The following is a 21,327-nucleotide window of genomic DNA, read 5'->3' on the forward strand; positions in this document are numbered from 1 at the left end:
AGAGACGGAGAGCGTGTGTTTACATTGACTGTTTACTAGTAAGTCCGGAAGTCAGCGTGCAACATACAAACATGTCCATGTAGCAACACGAGCCAATACCTTACAGGACAATGATTGGTCAAGTTATTTTTATTTTTTGGTCAAGGATTCTGCTATCGACTTTCATGGTATTTTACAGGAATACGTGAAGCCTGGCTTTACCATCCTGGATCGACACAGTCTGGTTTGACAAAGTCTAGCTCGACAAAGTAGCTCCTTCTCAGCCTGGCTTGGCGTTCATGGAACGGAATAAACCAGGCTGTACGGAGCAGACGTTGTTAAACCTGGATTTGGCATTCTGCTTTCGTGAAATAGGCCCCAGGTTGGCATGCTGCCTTGAGTTTCCTGCCTGAACTAGGTCTGCAGGCTTCGCATCATCTTGGAGGGAATGTGCAATCTTGAAAATGATGCCTTCCCAGAAGTTTGATTTTCTAATATGACATGATAGCATACCCAATAGTAGCAGAATCCATCTCTTCTAGCAATTATTTGGGGCTTCAACCATAATACTGAAATATCTAATATTGGAATCATTACAAACAGACCACTAGGGGGCGAGCCCAACTTGCTTGCGATGGTTTTTGAAACCTTATGCCCATACCTAACACCATGCCATAAATCAAAAACCTGTCACCAAGTGCACAATCTTGATGATTTTGGCCGAATTCCCAGCTATTTGGCCTGGCAGAGATAATGAAAACAAGTGACAAAATGTGTATATTTATAATGCTTTATTGAAAATATAGGCTTTATACATCATATTTTATGACATTGTATAATGCCTTATTGAATATAGCCCTAATGCATCATATTTTATGACGTTTTAGGGTGAATTCTTGGATTGAAGAAACTATTCAGCAGCATCTTTTCCCTGTGAAAAGATGAATATATTAGACTAATATATTCAACACAAATCTTGAGTTAAATCTCAGTTACTGATAACCAACATAATGTGCCTTGTTCATATTGCATTACATATTTACCTTGGAGTCACGAGTTTTAGCTCTCATCTTGTTGACCTGGGATTCAGCAATGTCAGCACGCTCTTCAGCCTCCTCCAGCTCATTCTGAACCTTTCTGCACTTGGACAGGTGAGTGTTGGCTTGTTCCTCCTACAATATGATAGAGATGGTTCAAAGCCTCAATATTTGAAAAGAGCATCTTACGATAACAGTTTAAAGAAGACAATATCAGGAAAATTGTATAGTGTGGTTGCAGCTAATGCAGTGTTGCATGTTCATGAGTGTCTTGGGTCCAGCCCTGGCATAGTGTCATCATTCAGCATGATCAGCCAAGACAAAAATAAAATAAAAACAGACATGCCATCTCCGGTTTACTTCAAGTATCTGTGTGAAGTAGGTGGCCGCCTTTTTAGGAGACCGTAAAAAGGTTGGAGTCTATAATTTCCAATGGAAGAGAAAACGTGAACACGATTCTTTAGCCCCATGGTTACTGAACTAAATATTGGACCCAATTGTCACAAGCCACACAATCTTCCCAAGATTTTCAACCTAAAATGCCTTTTTTAAGAGAGACAAATCAGGAGACAATCAATCTTTCTCCTTCCCAGCAACACACTCTCGCGGAATTTAGCACCAGTAAACACAAGATGTTCGCGAGATCTGCCACCAGCAGCTCTTACAATAGGAGACCATTTGTGGGATTTGTGTACCATTTCACCTCTAGTGATTCCAATTGGGATGGTCTATCTTTCTAAATCAATCAACCATCATTGTGATCATGACGGCACAGCTTGCTCGGCATCCAGGCAGACATTTCTCAATGGCAGCTGGGTAATGTAGTTTCATCATAATGCCTGAAACACACTGCATGCATGCGTGCGCATCGCTCGTACGTTGTGGACTCAGCACCCATACGTTAACAGGCCATAGCATCCATCAACACATAACCCGCATGTGCAGGCAGTGCAGCGTGGGACTATGGTGTGGCTGCCATGCCACGACAATCTTTGAGATTTGTGTGGAGACTATTTATATTGTGCTGCTCACAGAAAGCACCTAAATAGACAGTGAAGAACACACTGTTGATGGTCATATTCACATCATACCAGCATTATACATAACTGACTCCTATGATTCCTTAGTGTGAACTTGAACCCTAGCATCCCTATTCTGGGTATGTTATAATATGCAAACCTTCTGTGAAAACAGGCGAATATTCTGCAAAAATGAAGCAGATCTACAAACTTACAATGCGTCATGATGAGCTTGTAGATGTTTTCAGTGGAGATATTTGGTTTAGAGGGAAATAAGGAGTGAACCTATAGAGCCCTGGGGGACCTCAGTAGTAGTAGTACAAGTAGTAGTAATTTATTTTGGTCATAACAGGAAAATTCATCATACTCATCGTATCGTACCATATGGTTTAGACCAAAAAGGTGTAGGTTGAAGCCAATGGCCTATTTTGCCTATCCTTTTCACACACAGAAATGTAAGTAAAGGAAAAAAAAACTACGAAAACAAGAAAAAACACACAAACAAACAAACAAAGTCAACGAAGCATATAGTGTAGGGCAGAAAATGATTCCTATGATTCCTTAGTGTGGTTGATTATGGCATCTATATTGCAACCACACTAATTAAGAAGACATGATTCATATGATTCCTTAGTGTGGTTGCACACACACAGACAAAAATTATAAAAAAACATTGTATTTTTCTTACCGCTTCCTCAGCCTGTCTCTTGTAGCCCTTGACCTTCATCTGCAGTTTATCTACCAGATCCTGAAGCCTGGCAAGATTTTTCTTGTCCTCTTCAGTCTGAAGTGACAGTGAAGTTATAACATTAGTTGAATGTTCATGCAATCTATTGATTTTGTCACTGAAGTGAACATGGTATTACAGTACCTGGTATGTCAGCTCCTTCACTCTCCTCTCGTATTTGCGGACACCTTTAACAGCATCCGCTCCACGTCTCACTTCAGCTTCAGTCTCTCCCTCCAGTTCACGCACCTTCAGAATTGAATTATGCACAATTAAGTTATTTCTTCTTATTTCATTGTCTATGACTATAACACCGTCAGAATTGAATTATGCAATATGAAGTTAATTCATCTTATTTCATTGTCTATGACTATAACCTGTGTTGGTATTAAACCACATCTTACCCTTGACTCCAGTTTCTGGAGCTGCTTCTTGCCTCCTTTCATTGCCAGGTTCTCAGCCTCATCGAGGCGGTGCTGCAGGTCCTTGACTGTGACCTCCAGGTTCTTCTTCATCCTCTCCAGGTGAGAACTGGTGTCCTGCTCCTTCTTCAGCTCCTCGGCCATCATAGCAGCCTGGAATATCATTGTTGCATTGTGTTGTATGTTAATATGAATCATGACGTGAGGATATCTAACAGATGAGAGTAGGACATCCCAACTTACATCAGTGATGGCTATACGGATATCTAATAGATGAGGGTAGGACAGGACATCCTAACTTACATCAGTGATGGCCTTCTTGGCCTTCTCCTCAGCATTCCTTGCTTCTTGAACACTATCATCCACTTCACCTTGGACCTGGGTCAGATCAGACTCCAGTTTCTTCTTGGTGTTCAAAAGGCTTGTGTTCTAAAATAAACATTCAGTTGAACAATGTAAGTATGCATGACTTGTATGTTAAACATTTGGTGTTGAGAGTTTTTCATTGACTTGACCTGGGAATGCAACAGTCCAGCACGTTCACTAGTATCCACTAGTTCTTGTTCAGCCACTTTGCGGCCTCTCTCTGTCTGTTCCAGAGCCACTCTCAGCTCCTCAATCTCTGCCATCATGAGGCCGTTCCTACGCTCCACCATGGCAGCTTGTTCCTTCACATCCTCTTGACCTCTTACAGCTTCATCCAGGTGCAGTTGGGCATCCTAAGATAAATCACATTTGAAGTGATGAGGAAAAACAACAGAATGTGACTCATTCATCAGAGCAGTTCCACTGTTTGGATATGTTTCTAACTACTATGTTTTGTTCAATATGTCTCTAACTATCTACGTTTTGCACCTTAAGCTGTGCCTGGACATTCCTCAGCTGTTTCTGGGACTCAGCGGCCTGGCGGTTGGCATGACTCAGCTGAACCTCCATCTCGTTCAGGTCTCCCTCCATCTTCTTCTTGATCCTCAGGGCATCGTTTCTGCTCCTGACCTCAGAGTCCAGAGTGCCCTGCATGGAGTCAATCACCCTCTGGCTGTTCCTCTTGATCTGCTCCATCTCTTCATCCTTCTCTGCCAGCTTCCTGTCCACCTCACCCTTGATCTGGTTGAGCTCCAGCTGGACACGAAGAATCTTGGACTCCTCATGCTCCAGAGTACCCTAATATGTAACACAGGATCAAAAGGTAGAATGGACCTACGAATGTAATATGTATAACTCCAATTTTTGACAATTGCCTTCTTCATCTACAACCTAAAAGTCTTACCTCAGCTTCCTCTAGGGCTGTCTGGATCTCTAACTTCTCTGTCTCCACCTGTTTCTTGGTCTTCTCCAGCTCATGGATATTCTTTCCAGTCTCACCAATCTGTTCAGTTAGTTCTGAGATCTCCTCTGCATTGATTGAAAATCATCAACCAGAAATTAGAAATGCATTTGAATAAACTGGGTGTAGCCTCTAAATATATTGATTGATCCCACTTCTGACAACAATTGTAACGTTTCGTTTCTAAACAAAGTACTCAATTGACAATTGAGAGAAATTTGTAGAATATTGACTTAAATATTAAACACACATGAACCCAGGTTTGAGATAAACTGATTAAAATGAGGACCCATTTTGACCCGTTAACAAACACCAGCCTTGGCTCAAAACAAGTTGGCAAAAAACATTGAAGCGAAACTGATATTGAAAGAAGTATGTAGAGAAAGTCTTACGTTGCAGGTTCTTGTTTTCACGCTTCATGGTCTCCAGTTGGTCCAGAGACTCCTCGTAGGAATTCTTCATCTTAAACACCTCAGTGCTGAGAGAACGAGACTCTTTCTGAGCTCCCTCCAGCTCTGCCTGTCCCTCTTCGTATTTCTGCTTCCATTCTGCTAGGACCTGCACACCATTTGTAATGACGTGTGATTTACCACCACTTTATGGAGGCTAAAATCATTAAGTTTTAAAATAATCTACTGTATGTCAAAGCACCTTATCGAAGTTCCTCTGTTTCTTGTCAAGGTTAGCAGCCAAACCATTGGCCCTCTCCACATCAATCATGAGGTCTTCCACTTCACCCTGGAGTCTATGTTTAGTTTTATCCAGGGAACTGCACTTGGAATTCACAGCCTCAATTTGTTCCTCAGCTTCCTGAAGACGCTGGGCTAGCTTCTTCCTGTTGGTCAGTTTAGAATGAGATCAAATCATTGTGAATAATATTTAGTATAAAGAGTTGTACCTGATAGTGTAAAGCATTGATCGCTGTATAGAGAGTGGTACCTGATTGTGTAAAAAAAAATCACTTACTTAGCTTCCTCCAGCTCCTCAGTGCGTTGGACAGCATCAGTCTCATACTTGCTCCTCCACTGAGCCACCTCACTGTTGGCCTTGGACATTCCACGCTGCAGTTCAGCCTTGGCCTCCTGTTCCTCCTCAAACTGCTCCCTCAGAAGGTCACAGTCATGGCGAGCTGATTGCACACCATGGGCAAGGGCATTCTTTGCCTGTCAAAAGAAAATTGCCAAAATAATGTCAACTGAATATAATAACACAAAAATATAATACAAGGCCTCTTTGTTAAAAGAAAATGCTCCTCACCTTGACCTCCTCTTCAACGTGTCTCTTCAACTCCTCAATCTGCTGGGTGAAGGCCTGCTTGCCTCTGGTGAGCTGTGAGATAAGAGCGTCTTTCTCCTCAACTTGACGAGCAAACTCACCTAGTTAGAAATGGAAATATCCGTTTAAAAAGGTTGTATCATCTTTGTTGAATATATATTCGTAAAAGACCTGGGAAACTGTAAATCATCATCTCTAAATATGGAATTTGGTGATATTGACAAACCATGTCAAGTAGACTTTACAAAGAGCATTTACCATTTTCCATCAACAGTCTTGCTCTCTGAGCTCCAATATCATTTATCTGGCGAACATTCTCATCACACTTGGACTTGAGTTCACTGTGTTGGTCCTCAAGGGTGCGGCACATCTTCTCAAGATTTCCCTGTTAATTAACATTGCACATATTCAATGAATGACTGTGTGACCTACATGTATTAGGTCATGTTCCATTTTACACTAGTTCAATATTCTACAAATTTCTCTCAATTGTCAGTTGAGAACTTTGTTTAGAAGAAAAAGTGATGTCAGAAGTGGGATCAATCACTGGCCATCAATCATTGCATTTAGAGTATTTTCCCCCCTTTTTTTCTTTTAAGTTCATTGAACAAGTATTATCTGAAGAATTATCCACAGACATTCCATTCTTACCTTTGCCTTAGCGACAGCCTCCATGTTACTGGACAGGTCATCGATCTCCATCTTGTATTCGCTCTTCTCCTTCTCCAGTTTCTGCTTGACACGCTGGAGGTTGTCGATCTGTTCACTCAGCTCCGCAACACTGTCAGCCTGTTTCTTACGGAGGCCAGAGGCGGTGGCCTCATGCTGCAGGGTGGCCTCTTCGAGGTCACGACGCAGCTTCTGGAACTCAGCCTCGCGCTTCTTGTTCATCTCGATCTGAGCGGCGGTGGCTCCACCAGCCTCCTCCAGCCTCTCACTGATCTCCTCAAGTTCCCTGGAGAGATCAGCTCTCTGCTTCTCAACCTTGGCACGAGCGGCACGTTCAGCCTCGATCTCTTCCTCCAGTTCTTCAATACGAGCCTTTTCAAATTAATGATATTAGAATAACATGTGAAAATCATGATTTACTCATAATTATTATAAAAAGATTGAACTACTTGAATGAACCCTTGCATCCCTAGTTTGGGCATGTCATAATAGGCAAACACTTACAAGCTCACTACGTGTTATGATGCGACACGTCGTGAGCTTGTGGATCAGCAATGGCGAAGGGATTTGGTGTAAAGGGGAAAAAGGAGGGGGCCAAGTATAAACCCATGGGGGACCCTGATCAACTAAGTACATAGGGTTTAAGTAGACCCATGGGGGACCCTGGTCAACTAGGGTTTAGGCGGTTCGACTTTAGATTTGAAAGAAATGTTAAATACCTGGAGCTCTTTGATCTTCTTCTGCAGCTGAGCCCCCAAAGATTGTTCATCCTCAATCTTACTCAGAAGCTGGCTTGTTTCAAACTCCTTCCTGTGAAATACAGTACATCATATTTTAGTGTCATTCTGCAAGTGTTTTGTCTCCATGACATTTCATTGTTATTATTATAAATCAATTAGTAATTCTTCACATGAATTATCATTATGATTATCATTATGTGTTCCACATTACTTCTTTATCTTCTCGTCTGACTGCTGCTTGTCGTTCTCCAGGTCCATGATGGATTCCTGGGCCAGTTTCAGATCTCCCTCAAGCTTTCTCTTGGCTCTCTCCAGGTCCATGCGGAGCTTCTTCTCTTGCTCCAGGGAACCCTCCAACTGCACAATAATAAAAACAACAATGAATAATTCAGTAACAACAATAAACATAATGTGTTCAAAACATCTTGATTCACTTGATGAACTCACATCATCAACTTGCTGTTCCAGCTTGGTCTTGGCCTTAGTCAGAGTGTTGACTTTGTCTTCCTCTGCCTGCAGGTCATCCAGGGTCTGCTGATGGGCCTCTTGGAGGGCCTTCTTTTCCTTGGTCAGCTTAGCAAGACCTTCATCCTGAGAGGCCATCTCCTCGGTCAGGTTCTTCACCTGAATAAGCACAACAGAACTCATATTATAGATTGATAAGACAACTAATAGACTGTATAACCAAGAACCTTGTTCATAGAGAATAGAGCGTATAATCGTAGAGTGTATGATCATAGAGTGTATAATCATAGAGTGTATGATAGATTGTATGATCATAGAGTGTATGATCATAGAGTGTATGGTCATAGAGTGTATAATCATGAACCTTGTTTTCAGTGGCGTGTTTCTCCTTCTCCACTTTGGCCAAGGTCAGCTCCAGGTCATCAATGTCCTTCTTGAGCTCAGAACATTCATCCTCCAGCTTCCGCTTCTTGGCAGTCAGCTCAGCGTTGATCTCCTCCTCGTCCTCCAGTCTCTCAGTTGTCTCTTTGAGTTTTGCCTCCAACTGGATCTTACTTTTAATAAGACCCTCACATCTCTCCTCAGCATCGTTCAGACTATCTTCTCCCTTGAGGTCAAAAATAAATAAAATAAGGAAACATGTCAGTGAAATGACCCCGGACAAGACCCGGCCTCAACATATCTCTGCCAATCGAGTTTAGCTCCATTACAATCTGGCGTAGTCAGCAGGATATGGAGCGGGAGGTCCTCACGTGAGGGACATGAGGGACGTAGTGCGTTGTGAGGGGCGTTATGCGTGAAGTCTGAAGCGTGAGGACGCGCTCCAAAAAATAACAAGGGGGTAGTTGTAGTGATCCCGGAACAAGAATAGAGCTTAGCTCTATCGACACAGTAGGTTCTGCGTTTGGTTGCCGAGTTGGGGAGCGAGGTTCGATCCCAGCTCGGTGCACAAACTCACTACATCAGCATTTGTTCAGGATGAACATAGAGTTAAGATAAGAGAAAAGATTCAAGCTAAGATTACAATACGATTTGAACTACAAAACGTCCTTGCAGAAATGGACTTACTGATGCGGCTGCCATTGCCAGGTTATTCTTCTCCTGTACCAAAGACACCATCTTCTCCTCCAGTTCTTTTTTCTTGGCCAGAGCAGTAGCCAGGTCAGTTTTCATTTTGTCATAGTTCTCCTTCATATTGGCCAGCTCCTTCTCAGTCTCAGCACTCTGCAGAAGAGGCTTGATCTTGAAGAACATCAACATCCATGGCCAGTGTTTCACGTTGCAGAATGCACGCACGTTGAACTGGATACAGAGAATGGCATCTCTGTTGGGAAAACAGTTCAGGTAATTTAAAAAGTGTACCGTAAGAAATTGTACCTAAATCTACATTAAATGATGTTGTCCTTTTAATTAAGTATACCTTCTTTCCATCATCTTAATAAACTCTATCCTCATGAGGAAACCTCTGCAGCGAGCCTGAATCATGCCGACCAGAATAGCCAGCTTCTCATCTCGCATCTCCTCCAGCGTACCCAGCAGACCAGCTTTGAAGAACACCTGCATAGGATATTACAAACTATATATGTAAATAATCGAGTGCAATACCAACTTTTGGTCCTTTCTCAATAACGTTAAACAAGGTTTGCAGTGTGTTTACCTTGGTGTGTCCAAACTTGTACTCATCGTGAGGTACATCAATGGACCCAAGCAGCTTCTCAGAAGCTTTCTTATTGTCCATGAACTGGCCATCGGGACATGCGCTGGCATTCAGTACTTTGTACCTGTTTTGCAAAAGTTCATGGTCATTTTGCATGCCTCCCGTTAATAGTTATTGAACTAAAACCTGTAATAAAGGAATTATACCTCTGCTTGAAGTCAGCATAGGGGATTCTGCTGGGGTAGCCCTTCCTACAGATCCTGATGCCCTCCAGCACACCATTACACCTCAGCTGATGTATGACCAGGAAGTTCTCCATCAGTCCTGTAAAGATGTTGCTTCATTATTATTATTCTCATTCTCATTCTCATTCTCATTACTATTATTATTATTAGAACAAAATAAGGACACACTGGCCTAGGTTGCATTAAATGACCTCCTCACAATCATTATTTAAATTAGTATTTTATGTGTTTACCTGGAGTCTTGGACTCGTTGGTATTCATATATATATATATATATATATATATATATATATATATATATATATATATATATATATATATATATATACACATACATATCATTATATGTATAATAATAATACTACATGTAATGATATATACTATCTGTTTTTACCTGGAGTCTTGGACTTGTTAGGAATCATATGTGTATACATACATATATACATACATACACATAATTATATGTATAATAATAATTCGGTGTCTACCTGGAGTCTTGGACTCGTTAGGAATCAGGCAACGCACAAAGTGAGGATGAGTGCTCCTCAGGTTGGTCATCAGCTTCCCCAGGTTCTCCTGTCGAGACATAATAAAGAGCCAAGTAGGTTCATTATCAGTAAAAAAAATTATACAATATTGTACTTTTTCCTTCACTGCAATTATTTGAAAACTTTAGTTACTAGTTACTTTGCATTCTTATTCTTATTCTTATTCTTACCCTGAAAGCAGCAGACACAGTCATCATGGAACCACCCTTCTTCTTCTTGCCACCTGCCGATGCTCCTTTGGTAGAATCATGAGCAGACAGTTTATTTTAACTTTAACAAATGATTCTTCATTTGTTAAAGTCAACAGATATATTGTAGGCTCTATTAGCTCAATGATAAAAGATCCATTACTTGCACAGGAAACCGGGTTCAAATCCGGGGTAGAAGAGGAAAGTTACATAGTGCAGCTTTAATATCACAAGTTGAGGATTTTACTGTCAAATAATAATGTCATTATTTTTATGAACTTGGTAATTGATTTGATTAGATATATTGTTTTCAATATTTTTTTGGGGGGGAGGATAGAACAGAGTCAGTCAGCAGTTAAACTGTTATACCATTCAGGCTCAGGAGGAGGATAGAACATATTTAAGTGTGCCTGCCATGTTAATGGCAGAGGCACACTTATTGAGATCCGCCGGATTTATTAATACATCAAGCCACAAAATTCGGTCGTCCGTAACAGCCGCACGGTTTACACTACCGCCGCAATATATACATCAAAACGTGCGGCTTGGCCCGGAGTAGTGTGCTCGGAAACGATTTTCCGTCACGCGTTACCATGGCGACGTTATTAGCAAAAAACAGCTAAACTCCGCCCCTTTTGGCCGCACGTACCGCGCAAAACGCTTCTCCTCCCACACGGTTTACTCGTTAGTCGCAATGTATATATCAAAACGTGCGGGACGACCGTCCCACTTACCGCATTACTTTTTTCGTCGTTTCGCGTTACCACGCCCACGTTATTAGCAAAAACATGTAGCCGCGCCCCCTTTCAGTCCCAAATTCAGACTCATTCTGACTTGACTTACTCTTCATCATCATCCTCCATTCACACCCATGTTAACCATCATCATCCTCACTCCCCCATTCACTCCCATGTTAACGGTTACGGGGAGGGGGGGAAACCACCCAGAGACTCTAGGGCTCCTGCTATAATCCATGTGGCAGCTGTAACCACCAATGAGCTTCGTGTGTTGAAGCTCCGCCCCCTCTGCCTTCCTATTGGCCGGGCTTTAAATGGCCATAACTTCTGTTTGCAGCATGGTACCGCCCCCAAACTTTGTCATGGACTTTATTTTTTTACGATATTTTTTTTTTTTTCGATTTTTTTTTTTTTCGACATTTTTTTTTTTCTTAATTTTTTTTCCCGAACTTTTTTTTTTTCGATTTTTTTTTTTTTACACCAAAACACTTTTTGAAGGGTATGCAACTCGATGGTCCAACCCGGACTTGGACCTCTTCACTTCCGGTTTCAAAAGTGCCCAAAATGATCTGAAACTTCGCCTACCCCCCCTAAATTGGGGTCTGCCAACACATCCGTCACAACAGGAAGTGGATATTTCACTTCCGGTTTTGAAAAGTGCCCGAAATGCTCCGAAACTTCACCTACCCCCCCTAAATAGGGATCTGCGAACTAAAGCGTCACATCCGGAAGTGGATTTATTCACTTCCGGTTTCTGAAAATTGCCCACAATGCTCCCAAACTTCGCCTACCCCCCCTAAATGAGGGACTGCAAACAATTGTATAATTGGCACTTTTTGCGTCAGACCTTCAGAAGTGGGCGAAACAAGCACTCAAACCATTTATTCACTTCCGGTTTCTGAAAATTTCCCGAACTGCTCCGAAACTTTGCCTACCCCCCCTAAATGGGGGACTGCAAACAATAGTATAATGGGCACTTTCTGCGTCAGACCTTCAGAAGTGGGTGAAACAAGCACTCAAACCCATTTAAGTAATTGTTTATATATTTTTAAAAATTATTACATTTTTTTCAAATGTTGTTTTACATGCTCATTTCTACCTTCAATTTTTCTATTTTTTGATTTTTCTTTTTTGACTATCGGTTTATTTTTTCTTAATTTTTGAAACATTATTTTGCTGTTTTTTTTTCTTTACTTTTTTGGCCGCCCGAAGGGATCAAAATGCTGCTCCTCCCACATGGTTGACACGGCCCCGCCAATGTATACATCAAAACGTGCGGGACGACCGGCCCACTTACCGCATTACTTTTTTCACCGTCTCGCGGTACCACGGCGACAAAGCCCCTCAGCCAACGCAGGCACACTTAAATTTACGTAGGAAATTTAAGTAAACTGTGTAAACTTGAAACCCGCCCAATACGAAACTTTGTCCGTCCGTAACTGCCGCACCGTTTACACTAACCCGGCAAACTATACATCAAAACGTGCGGATTGGCCGGGAATAGTGTGCTCGGAAGTTTTTTGTCGCTACACGTTACCATTGCGACGTTATTAGCACATAACGTCGCACTCCGCCCCTTTTGGCCGCACGCACCGCGCAAAATGCTTCTCCTCCCACACGGTTTACTCGTTAGTGGCAATGCATACATCAAAACGTGCGGGACGACCGCCCCACTTACCGCATTACTTTTCTCGCCATTTTGTGTTACCATGGCGACGTAATTGCCAAAAAACTATGAAAACACTCCTTTTTTGGCCGCGCGCGGCTTCCCAAATGCTACTCCTCCCACACGGTTCACTCGTTAGTGGCAATGTATATATCAAAATGTGCGGAACGACCGGCCCACTTACCGCATTACTTTTTTCACCGTTTCGCATTACCACGGCGACAAAACCCCCAGCCAACGCAGGCACACTTAAATTTTCGTAGGAAATTTGTTTCTAGTATATTATATTATTATATTAATAAACATACCTTCAGGCTCAGGAGGAGGATAAAACACATTATATTATATGATTATATTAATAAACATACCTTGAGGCTCAGGAGGAGGATAGAACACATTATATTATATTATTATATTAATAAACATACCTTCAGGCTCAGGAGGAGTAGAGAACACATTATATTATATGATTATATTAATAAACATACCTTCAGGCTCAGGAGGAGGATAGAACACATTATATTATATTATTATATTAATAAACATACCTTCAGGCTCAGGAGGAGGATAGAACACAGACAGCAGCTTCACTGAAGACTTCTGGTACAGTTGCACCACAGAGTCGTTGAGGGGATCCTTGTTTTTCTCTAGCCAGCCTGCGATGCTGTAGTCCACCGTACCGGCGTAGTGCACCAGGGCGAAGTGGGGCTGCATTGCCTCAGGCTTGCCTTTGACAGGCTTGGGCTTCTCAAAGGCTTTACACTTTCCAAGATGCTGATCATAGAGCTTGGCCTTGAAGGTGGTGTCTGAGGCCTTTGGGAACATGCACTCCTCTTCAAGGATGGAGAAGATACCCAAGGGCTTTGTGAAGGAGACAAAAGACAAATCACCAAAAGCAAAAACATAATGCATTAACATAAACAATATTACGTGGTGAAATAAAAAATACGTGTTTCGCACTTTTAGAGCATACCCACGGTCATAATGAGGACATATCTATCATTAGATGCTAGAAATTTGAGGGATATATTTGTTGTATTCTTATGTCAAAAGTCCATGAAAATCCAATTTTAATTGCTTCCTGAAAACGCGAACGTACTGCGGAATGACATAGATAGGCCCTTATGAATATATATGAATATTGATTGAATTCACCCGCATGAGTCCCATATCTCACGTTCCTCCACTCGCTCCTGATTTCAATTAGGGAAACACTCTTGGACTGCTACGTTCTTTATCCAACTCAAGATGATGGCCATTACTCATTTTAAACTTAAACAGTACCTCAAAATATGTATCTGAAAACTTTTGAGGTGAGAAATAAGCAATGCACTACATAAACGTGTCTCAGTCAGAATCAGTCAGCAGCGCTCTCTCTGTCTGCCAAATGCACAATGACAGAACAAACAGCTACACTGCTGTGAGACGAGTTAGTAATAAAGTAAAAGTTAGCAATAAAGCCATTTCATGACGTGTTTAACATCACAAAATAATAGTATACCTTCTCAATGAGCTCAATGCAGACAGCCAGGTCCATGCCGAAGTCAATGGTATCCCAGGGAATGCCCTCTTTCTTGTACTCTTCTTGTTCCAGTACAAACATGGTGTGATTGAAAAACTGTTGCAGTTTCTCATTGGTGAAGTTGATGCACAGCTGCTCCAGGGTGTTGAACTGTAGGTGAAATATCATTACTAATCTTTTAACCCATCAAGACATGAGGCCGATTCTACAAATGTCTTCTGAATCCTAACAAGTTTTCTGAAAAAACTGCTACAGTATATATATATATATCGCTGTTGTCGGGCAGAAACCTCTTATCTCCAGATTTTAAGTTTTTGTTTTTTTCGTAAATTAACGGCGTAATTGCACAAAAACACTTTACTTACACAAAGGAGACTCTTTGTGTCTCTTACCAGAGAGACCGCCGGTTATCAAATGATTGGTTTAAGAATGCGATAAAAACAAAAACATCTCCATGAATTCAATGCTTCATGGGGTGTGTAATTGATAGAAAATAAGTCATTTTTTGGGTGAACTACTCCTTTAAAGTAATTGTGACAAAAAGTCATTAGTCTACAACTTAAAAAACAAGTCCATGCTTACATCAAAGATTTCAAAACCAGCGATGTCCAGCACACCAATGTAGTAGCTTCTCGGGTTCTTGGTGTCCAGCATCTCGTTGATCCTGATGACCATCCACAAGAACATCTTCTCATAGATGGACTTAGCCAAGGCACCCACTGAGTTCATTACCTGAGGAAACAGGAGAGTTATTAGTAGGGGTGTGAATTGTATTACATTTCTTCCAAAGAAGTATACATCCATGCATTTTCCACCCCCATTTAGTGTGAGTATAGCACTGTGGTATAGCACGGACTGATTAACTTGAAAGGCTGGAAGACTGTCACTCACTCTGTTGAAACGAGACATTATGTGAATTTCGAAGTGATTTGTTTTTAATATAATGACTTTTTTATTACTTTAAAATGTTGAATGTTAAAATGTGTGTGTATTTAATTGCTTATAGTTTTACCAAACCACCTAAGCTGACTCCTTTCCAAGTGAAGGAGCAGGGGTTCTACTCAGTGTGGTCCCTCATTAATTATTTGGCAGTGTATCATACTGTACATATATTATACTAGAGGTTCGGGCTGTGTGTGTGTGTGTGTGTGTGCGTGCGTGCGTGCGTGCGTGCGTGTGGCAACGGCTGTCTTCTTATTTGTGTCCACGCATGCGCTGTGTAACTGGAAAAATGTGACGCATATCGCGTAGGAGAACTAATACATATTGCGCAATAATGTAGTTTCATACAAATACAAAGTGTAGAGTAAATATGAAATGTGGTTTATTGGATTTCCCATGGAATGCATTATTATTTGTGCATAGTGTGGAAGCAATTGCACTGCTGGTGTGCTAGAAGAAGACACGCCGATAAACAAAGTTTGTGACGTTCACCCAACCACTAAGGAATTTTAATATAGGATGGCTACACAATGTGTAGTTTTTATGGGTAGCACTACAGTCAAAATATGTCAATTAAGTCAGGACACAACTCAAAAATACATTAAAGTTCTAATGGTATGTTGTGTTAAGAATATAAGGTGCAAATGAATTCAGAACAATAACATATATTACAATTCTAATGGTAAGTCGTGTAGAGAATATAAGGTGCGTCTGAATTCAGAACAATAAAATGAAGTAACTTTCTCACCTGTCCCACAGTTTGTCCCTTAGTGACATACTCATTTCCAACCTTCACTTTGGGATAGCAGTAAGCCTTCAGCATCTCTCCCGAGTTCAGACCCATCAGGTAGCCAATCTTGTCAGCCTCTGAAATAAGTCATAAAAATATAGAATGTATTAAAATATACTTATGATAAACTATTGATTGTTTTTATTCCTTGGCTGAAGATAATGCTCACCCTCTGTCCCATCAGGCTCAGCCTGTTCCTCACGCTGTTTCTGTTTGAACTTCAAGACCCCATGATGCATCACTGCACCGGTGAACTTGTAGATGTACTGCTTCTGCTCATTGTCGAAGCCCAGGATGTCAATAGCATCCTGTCAATCAAAAGATTGAGAATAAAACATTACATTAACAGACATCACTTTAGAAGGACGTCAATAGCATCCTGTGTTCAAAAGATTGACATTAACACATTACTTTAACAAACATCCATCCATCCATACATCCATCTTCAACCGATTATTCGGAATCGGGTCGCGGGGGCAACAGTTCCAGCAGAGAGCTCCAGACTACCCTTTACCGAGCAACATTAGCAACTTCATCCTGGGGGATCCTGAGGTGTTCCAAGGCCAGTGTGGAGATGTATTCCCCCCATCTGGTCCTTGGTCTGCCAGGGGGTCTCCTCCCAGTGGGACGTGAAGTGAAGACCGCCCTAGGGAGACGCTCGGGAGGCGTCCGTACTAGATGCCCGAACCACCTAAGCTGGCTCCTTTCCAAGTGAAGGAGCAGAGGTTCTACACTGAGTCTCTTGCGGATGACCGAACTTCTCACTCTCTAAGGGAGAGAGAGACGGCCACCCGTCTGAGAAAACTCATTTCGGCTGCTTATATCAGCAATCTTATTCTTTCGGTCATGACCCACACTTCATGACCATAACAAACATCACTTTTGAAAATACCCTGAATATTAAAATCCTATTATAAAAATATGTTTACTGACATCAGTGGCATCCAGCTCCTCTTTGTCATTAATGCTGGCCACAGTGATCTGACCCATGCTGCACAATGGGAAGTCATAGGGGTTGGTGGTGATCAGACACATGTCTGAAAAGGGATTAAAAAGAAAAAGGGTGAACATTTGTTTTTATTAATTAATTGATGTAATCACTGCATCATTAGTCCATTTTCAATTTACCAATAATGTAAGCTTTGTGACCGGTCATCATCTGATAGAAGATATGATATCCTCTCTCAGCAGCGAGCTGGTAGGTCACTCTGGACTTCTCCAGCAGATCTATAATATACATATATTATACATTATTATTATTATAATTGTTATTGTTATTATTAATGTACATAAGTCAAAATGTATTCCTCTAAAAATTAAGGCACATATAATTTAATTATCATATGTGAATGTCATACTTACATGTCTCAATATCAGCACTGGCCAGTTTACCGCTATTGTTGAACCAGATTCGGATGAATTTACCCTGTTTAATAAAGCACAATTTGTAAAAATCCCTCTACATCATGAAATGATTGCAGGATTTCTCATTACATAATTATTTTACACTTACAAAGCGAGAGGAGTTGTCATTCCTCACAGTCTTGGCATTACCATAGGCCTCCAGCAAGGGATTGGCTGCAATAATCTGATCCTCCAGTGACCCCTAGACATCACCAAATGTAGAATTTGGTCAGAATTCTTTTAAATTGAATTGCTATTTTGCATATACATTCTTTATGTTCAAAATTTGTAATTTGTCCAAGTTTAAAACCTAAACAAATACCTTGATTTTGCCAGCACCGATATTTGGTGCTTCCTTCTTGTCTCCAGTACCAGATGCTGCTGTTGCAAAGTACTGGATGACACGCTTGGTGTTCACAGTCTTTCCAGCACCGGATTCTCCACTGGTTATAAATGCATACATTCAGAGAAACACAGTTAGTGAATTTGATTACATTGTTCTTTTCTTATGCTTAGTAGATGAGAAACTTACGTGATCAAGACAGACTGATTCTCTCTATCTGTAAAATGTAAAATGTACTTTTAGTCATGTATACAGCACAAAACCATTATAGCTGTATATGTGTTTACATTGTCTTGACCAGTACGTACCCATCTGCATGAACTGATAGGCGTTGTCAGAGACAGAGAAGATGTGGGGTGGAGCCTCCACACGCTTCTTGCCTCTGTAGGCATTTACAACCTGCTGGTCGTACACTGGGAGCCACTTGTAGGGGTTCACAGTTGCACAGAACAAGCCAGAGTAGGTCTGAAGGGAACAAGAGAGAGAGAACATTATAACATACAACATAGCAGAGAGCACTACACATAATCTGGGACAACGGATCACTTCGGCTAGGGCCAATGATGGAAAGCAAGTACTCAATTACTGTACTTCAGTACAATTCAGTACAATTGTGAGGTATTTTTACTTTACCGGAGTATTTCCAATTTTCAATACTTTTACTTACTCCACTACATCGCAGAGGCAACTATTGTCCTTTTACTCCACTACAATGATTTGAAAACTTTTAGTTACTAGTTACTTTGTACATTTTGATATGGGAAACAGAGTAATTCTTCATTGCAGTATTGATCATTTTACTTAAGTAAAACATGTGAGGACTTCTTCCATTACTGGTTGGGGGATTACAGCCACCAGTTCCAAGTGGCATGAGGGAACAGCCAAGCATTATTACATCTTGTTTTCAGGATGTTACTCTGTACTTTTTTTCTTTTATCGTGGCTATTGACAGCTCAGAGCAGAATGCTGTACTGTTCTCAGAGTCAGCAGGTATAACATCTTACATAGATCATCCACGCTGCATAACGCTCTTTGAGGTTATACAGGACAGTGGCTTCAGTGAGGTGGGTCATCATGGCCATGTCCTCAATCTTGTCATACTTGGGAGGGTTCATGGGGGTCACATCGTCCTCTTTTACTGTTTTTTCCTAGACAATAAAAACAAGAACAAAACCACTTCAGAATGTGTTGTGATTACACTGTGCCACGATTTGATTTTAGATACACCTCTACCTACGTACCTCCTGGGTGTCGAGCACTGTCACGGTGCATTTGTTACCGTCCCTACTTATAACTTTACACTTGAGATACAGCTCCTTAGCATCGGCCACATATGCTGCAGTTTTGGCATCAAAGGGCGCAGTTTGAGCCTCGAGTCTCTCCCTCTCTGGCTTACGGAGGTACATGGCGGCCCCGCCATATTGCTCCATCTCCGCGTCGGTACTCATGGTGGCGGCTTTCTGTGGACGGAAATAAAGATGGCGTTGATGCCTTTGCTGACTTGAGATCTGAACAGAAAATTTTAGGACTTTTTAGGACTATATAGTAGGACAAACACTCACTTTTCCCCTCTACAGCTGGAACCTTCAAGTGCAAACCCTGTGTGTGTGTGTGTGTGTGTGTGTGTGTGTGTGTGTGTGTGTGTGTGTGTGTGTGTGTGTGTGTGTGTGTGTGTGTGTGTGTGTTTATTCACCATTTTGAAGAGGAAGAAGAAGGTTTATTTGTCAGTAAGTGCGCTACAGCGTACTGTGCTTAAACAACAATGACAATAGTAATAGTGAATTAAATCAATATATAATCAAAACCAAGATAATTTAAGAATACAAATACAATTTTAATTTTAATGTAATTAAGTATGAAAAGTCTTCAGCATAGCACAATAGGGCAGGGAGAATAAAGGGAAACATATATAAATGCGCAATGAGGCACGAGGCATATAAATGTACAATGAGACATAATATGTAGCTTTAGAACAACGTGTGTATATGCTATAGCAGATACACTGATATGGCAGCAAAAGTAACAGTAACTAATATCTATACTAAAACTGCTAGTAGTCACAATAGAAGTCTCACACCTTGTATCTATATATTATATACATAGTATATGTGTCACATGGCAGCCCGTGCCCTATAGAGACTCGACAAGGACAATGCACACTCACTCACTCATCAAACGTCACAACTGCTTCTACATTTTGGCTTGGAAGTGGCTGTTTGGGCGTGTTGTGTGTTTCATACTGGTATACCGGTATACACATATGAAACACACAACACCCCAAACAGTCACTTCCAAGCTGGCCAGCCAGCGATGATAAATCTAGAAGCAGGCGTGTAGTTTGATGAGTGAGTGTGCATTGTCCCTGTCAAGTCTCTATAGGGCAAGGGCTGCTCCGTGACAATATGTACATTGTGCAATGTTGGGTTGATCACACTGTACGAAAAGACTACCGATTCTATGTGTTAAATATTACACCACTTGGTAAGAGATAAAAAAGCTCAATTTGTCAATAGTTCCACAGTTTGATCCATTTTAGCATACGTGTTAGCTATATTCATGCCATCAAATTAAATTATATTTCCTCAAATATAATTTGTGTTTAGTTTCTTAGTTCTGTTATATTCTAATCTATTCTAATGTCATTGTATGAATTAAGGTTACATTATTTGTTTGTCAAAGACAACTGAACAAATTGTCAGGCAGTTAGCATCTTCATTTAGTTCACTATAAATGACAGCTAAACAAGTCTCACTCACCTCCCAAATGAAACTCTGAAATTGTCCTGCGCTCAAACCATCTCACAACCGGCTCTTTTATATTGAGGGTTTATTGCTTGCAACGCAGAAACTATAAGTAGGGACGTGCCTTTAAAAGGATTTTAATCAGTATCTGTCAACATGCATTGTTTGTTCATGATTTTATTAGTCATTAACATCTAAATCCTATTAATATAACCGTGGTATGAAATTGGAACAATACCTTCAACCTTGCCCACCAGAGTTGGTACCACACGTAAGACATTTCTGACATTGACTTCATACCAGTTGCTTGTAATAAAAATAATCAAGGTTTATTGGCAGGATGCTGCTTCATTGAGAGTTGACTTAAATGCTAAATGTGATCTTACTATTCAGAATATGTTTGATGACCCAAACTGACGCAAGCAATGAAGCGGAGGAACAAGCAGGGGCGTCAATTGGGCATTGCCACCCCTCGTGTCCTCATTTCCTTCTTTGGGTCAGTTCAGGGCAACCAATGGTTTCTTACACCTTTGTTGAATATTGTAAGTTTGTAAGTTTTAAGTATTTTCTGCCTTTCTGATTCATTGTGTTTTTAATTATTGTTGTATATGAATGAGTATTGTGTTCTGTATTGTTACCTCGGCTACATTGAACATGAGGGCTGCCCCTCAACTGTACTCCGAGTTTAAATAAAGGTTATGATGATGATGATGATGATGATGATGATGAACCTCAAATTCACTTCTTCTATGTATATTTGCTACACTTCTGAATGTTTTTTGCAGATCAGCTCGGAATTCATCTCAATCCACGCCCATCCATCTACACATCTGACACATGAAACATGTCTGCATACATTCATTAGCCACTCACAATGTGGTGTC

General features: G+C 41.0%; 1 protein-coding gene across 1 annotated transcript; it reads right to left on the reverse strand.

Annotated features, from left to right (window-relative positions):
* Window positions 1–773: 773 nt before the first annotated feature.
* Window positions 774–20,477, reverse strand: LOC311051166 (myosin heavy chain, fast skeletal muscle-like). Its single transcript, XM_084065585.1, has 41 exons — window positions 20,459–20,477; window positions 19,265–19,301; window positions 18,944–19,162; window positions 18,707–18,850; window positions 18,011–18,167; window positions 17,892–17,919; window positions 17,682–17,802; window positions 17,469–17,561; window positions 17,318–17,381; window positions 17,084–17,182; window positions 16,889–16,992; window positions 16,125–16,263; window positions 15,914–16,032; window positions 14,806–14,955; window positions 14,203–14,373; window positions 13,250–13,562; window positions 10,281–10,333; window positions 10,051–10,138; window positions 9,524–9,641; window positions 9,318–9,441; window positions 9,081–9,217; window positions 8,729–8,984; window positions 8,025–8,267; window positions 7,643–7,819; window positions 7,407–7,552; window positions 7,175–7,265; window positions 6,438–6,827; window positions 6,045–6,171; window positions 5,769–5,887; window positions 5,478–5,674; window positions 5,163–5,346; window positions 4,904–5,069; window positions 4,455–4,579; window positions 4,040–4,348; window positions 3,700–3,903; window positions 3,488–3,613; window positions 3,167–3,337; window positions 2,907–3,011; window positions 2,724–2,819; window positions 1,023–1,151; window positions 774–910 (listed from the first exon to the last, which is right to left on the reverse strand). The coding sequence occupies exons 3-41, from the start codon at window positions 19,148–19,150 to the stop codon at window positions 890–892; spliced, it is 5,811 nt and encodes a 1,936-aa protein (XP_083921711.1). The 5' UTR covers window positions 19,151–19,162; window positions 19,265–19,301; window positions 20,459–20,477; the 3' UTR covers window positions 774–889.
* Between the last annotated feature and the right edge of the window lie 850 nt (window positions 20,478–21,327).

Source organism: Gymnoscopelus microlampas (assembly GCF_963454915.1).
Source record: "Gymnoscopelus microlampas genome assembly, chromosome: 1".
NCBI lineage: Eukaryota > Metazoa > Chordata > Actinopteri > Myctophiformes > Myctophidae > Gymnoscopelus > Gymnoscopelus microlampas.

Bases quoted from the DNA above. Each gene is read 5' to 3' on its own strand.
- LOC311051166 (XM_084065585.1), bottom strand. From the start codon at position 19,150: ATGAGTACCGACGCGGAGATGGAGCAATATGGCGGGGCCGCCATGTAC. The intron at 17,562-17,681 runs GTATTTGTTTAG...GGTGATGTCTAG, and splicing joins TCGGTGCTGGCAAAATCAAG to GGGTCACTGGAGGATCAGAT. The intron at 17,382-17,468 runs GTAAGTGTAAAA...TTTATTAAACAG, and splicing joins ATGACAACTCCTCTCGCTTT to GGTAAATTCATCCGAATCTG.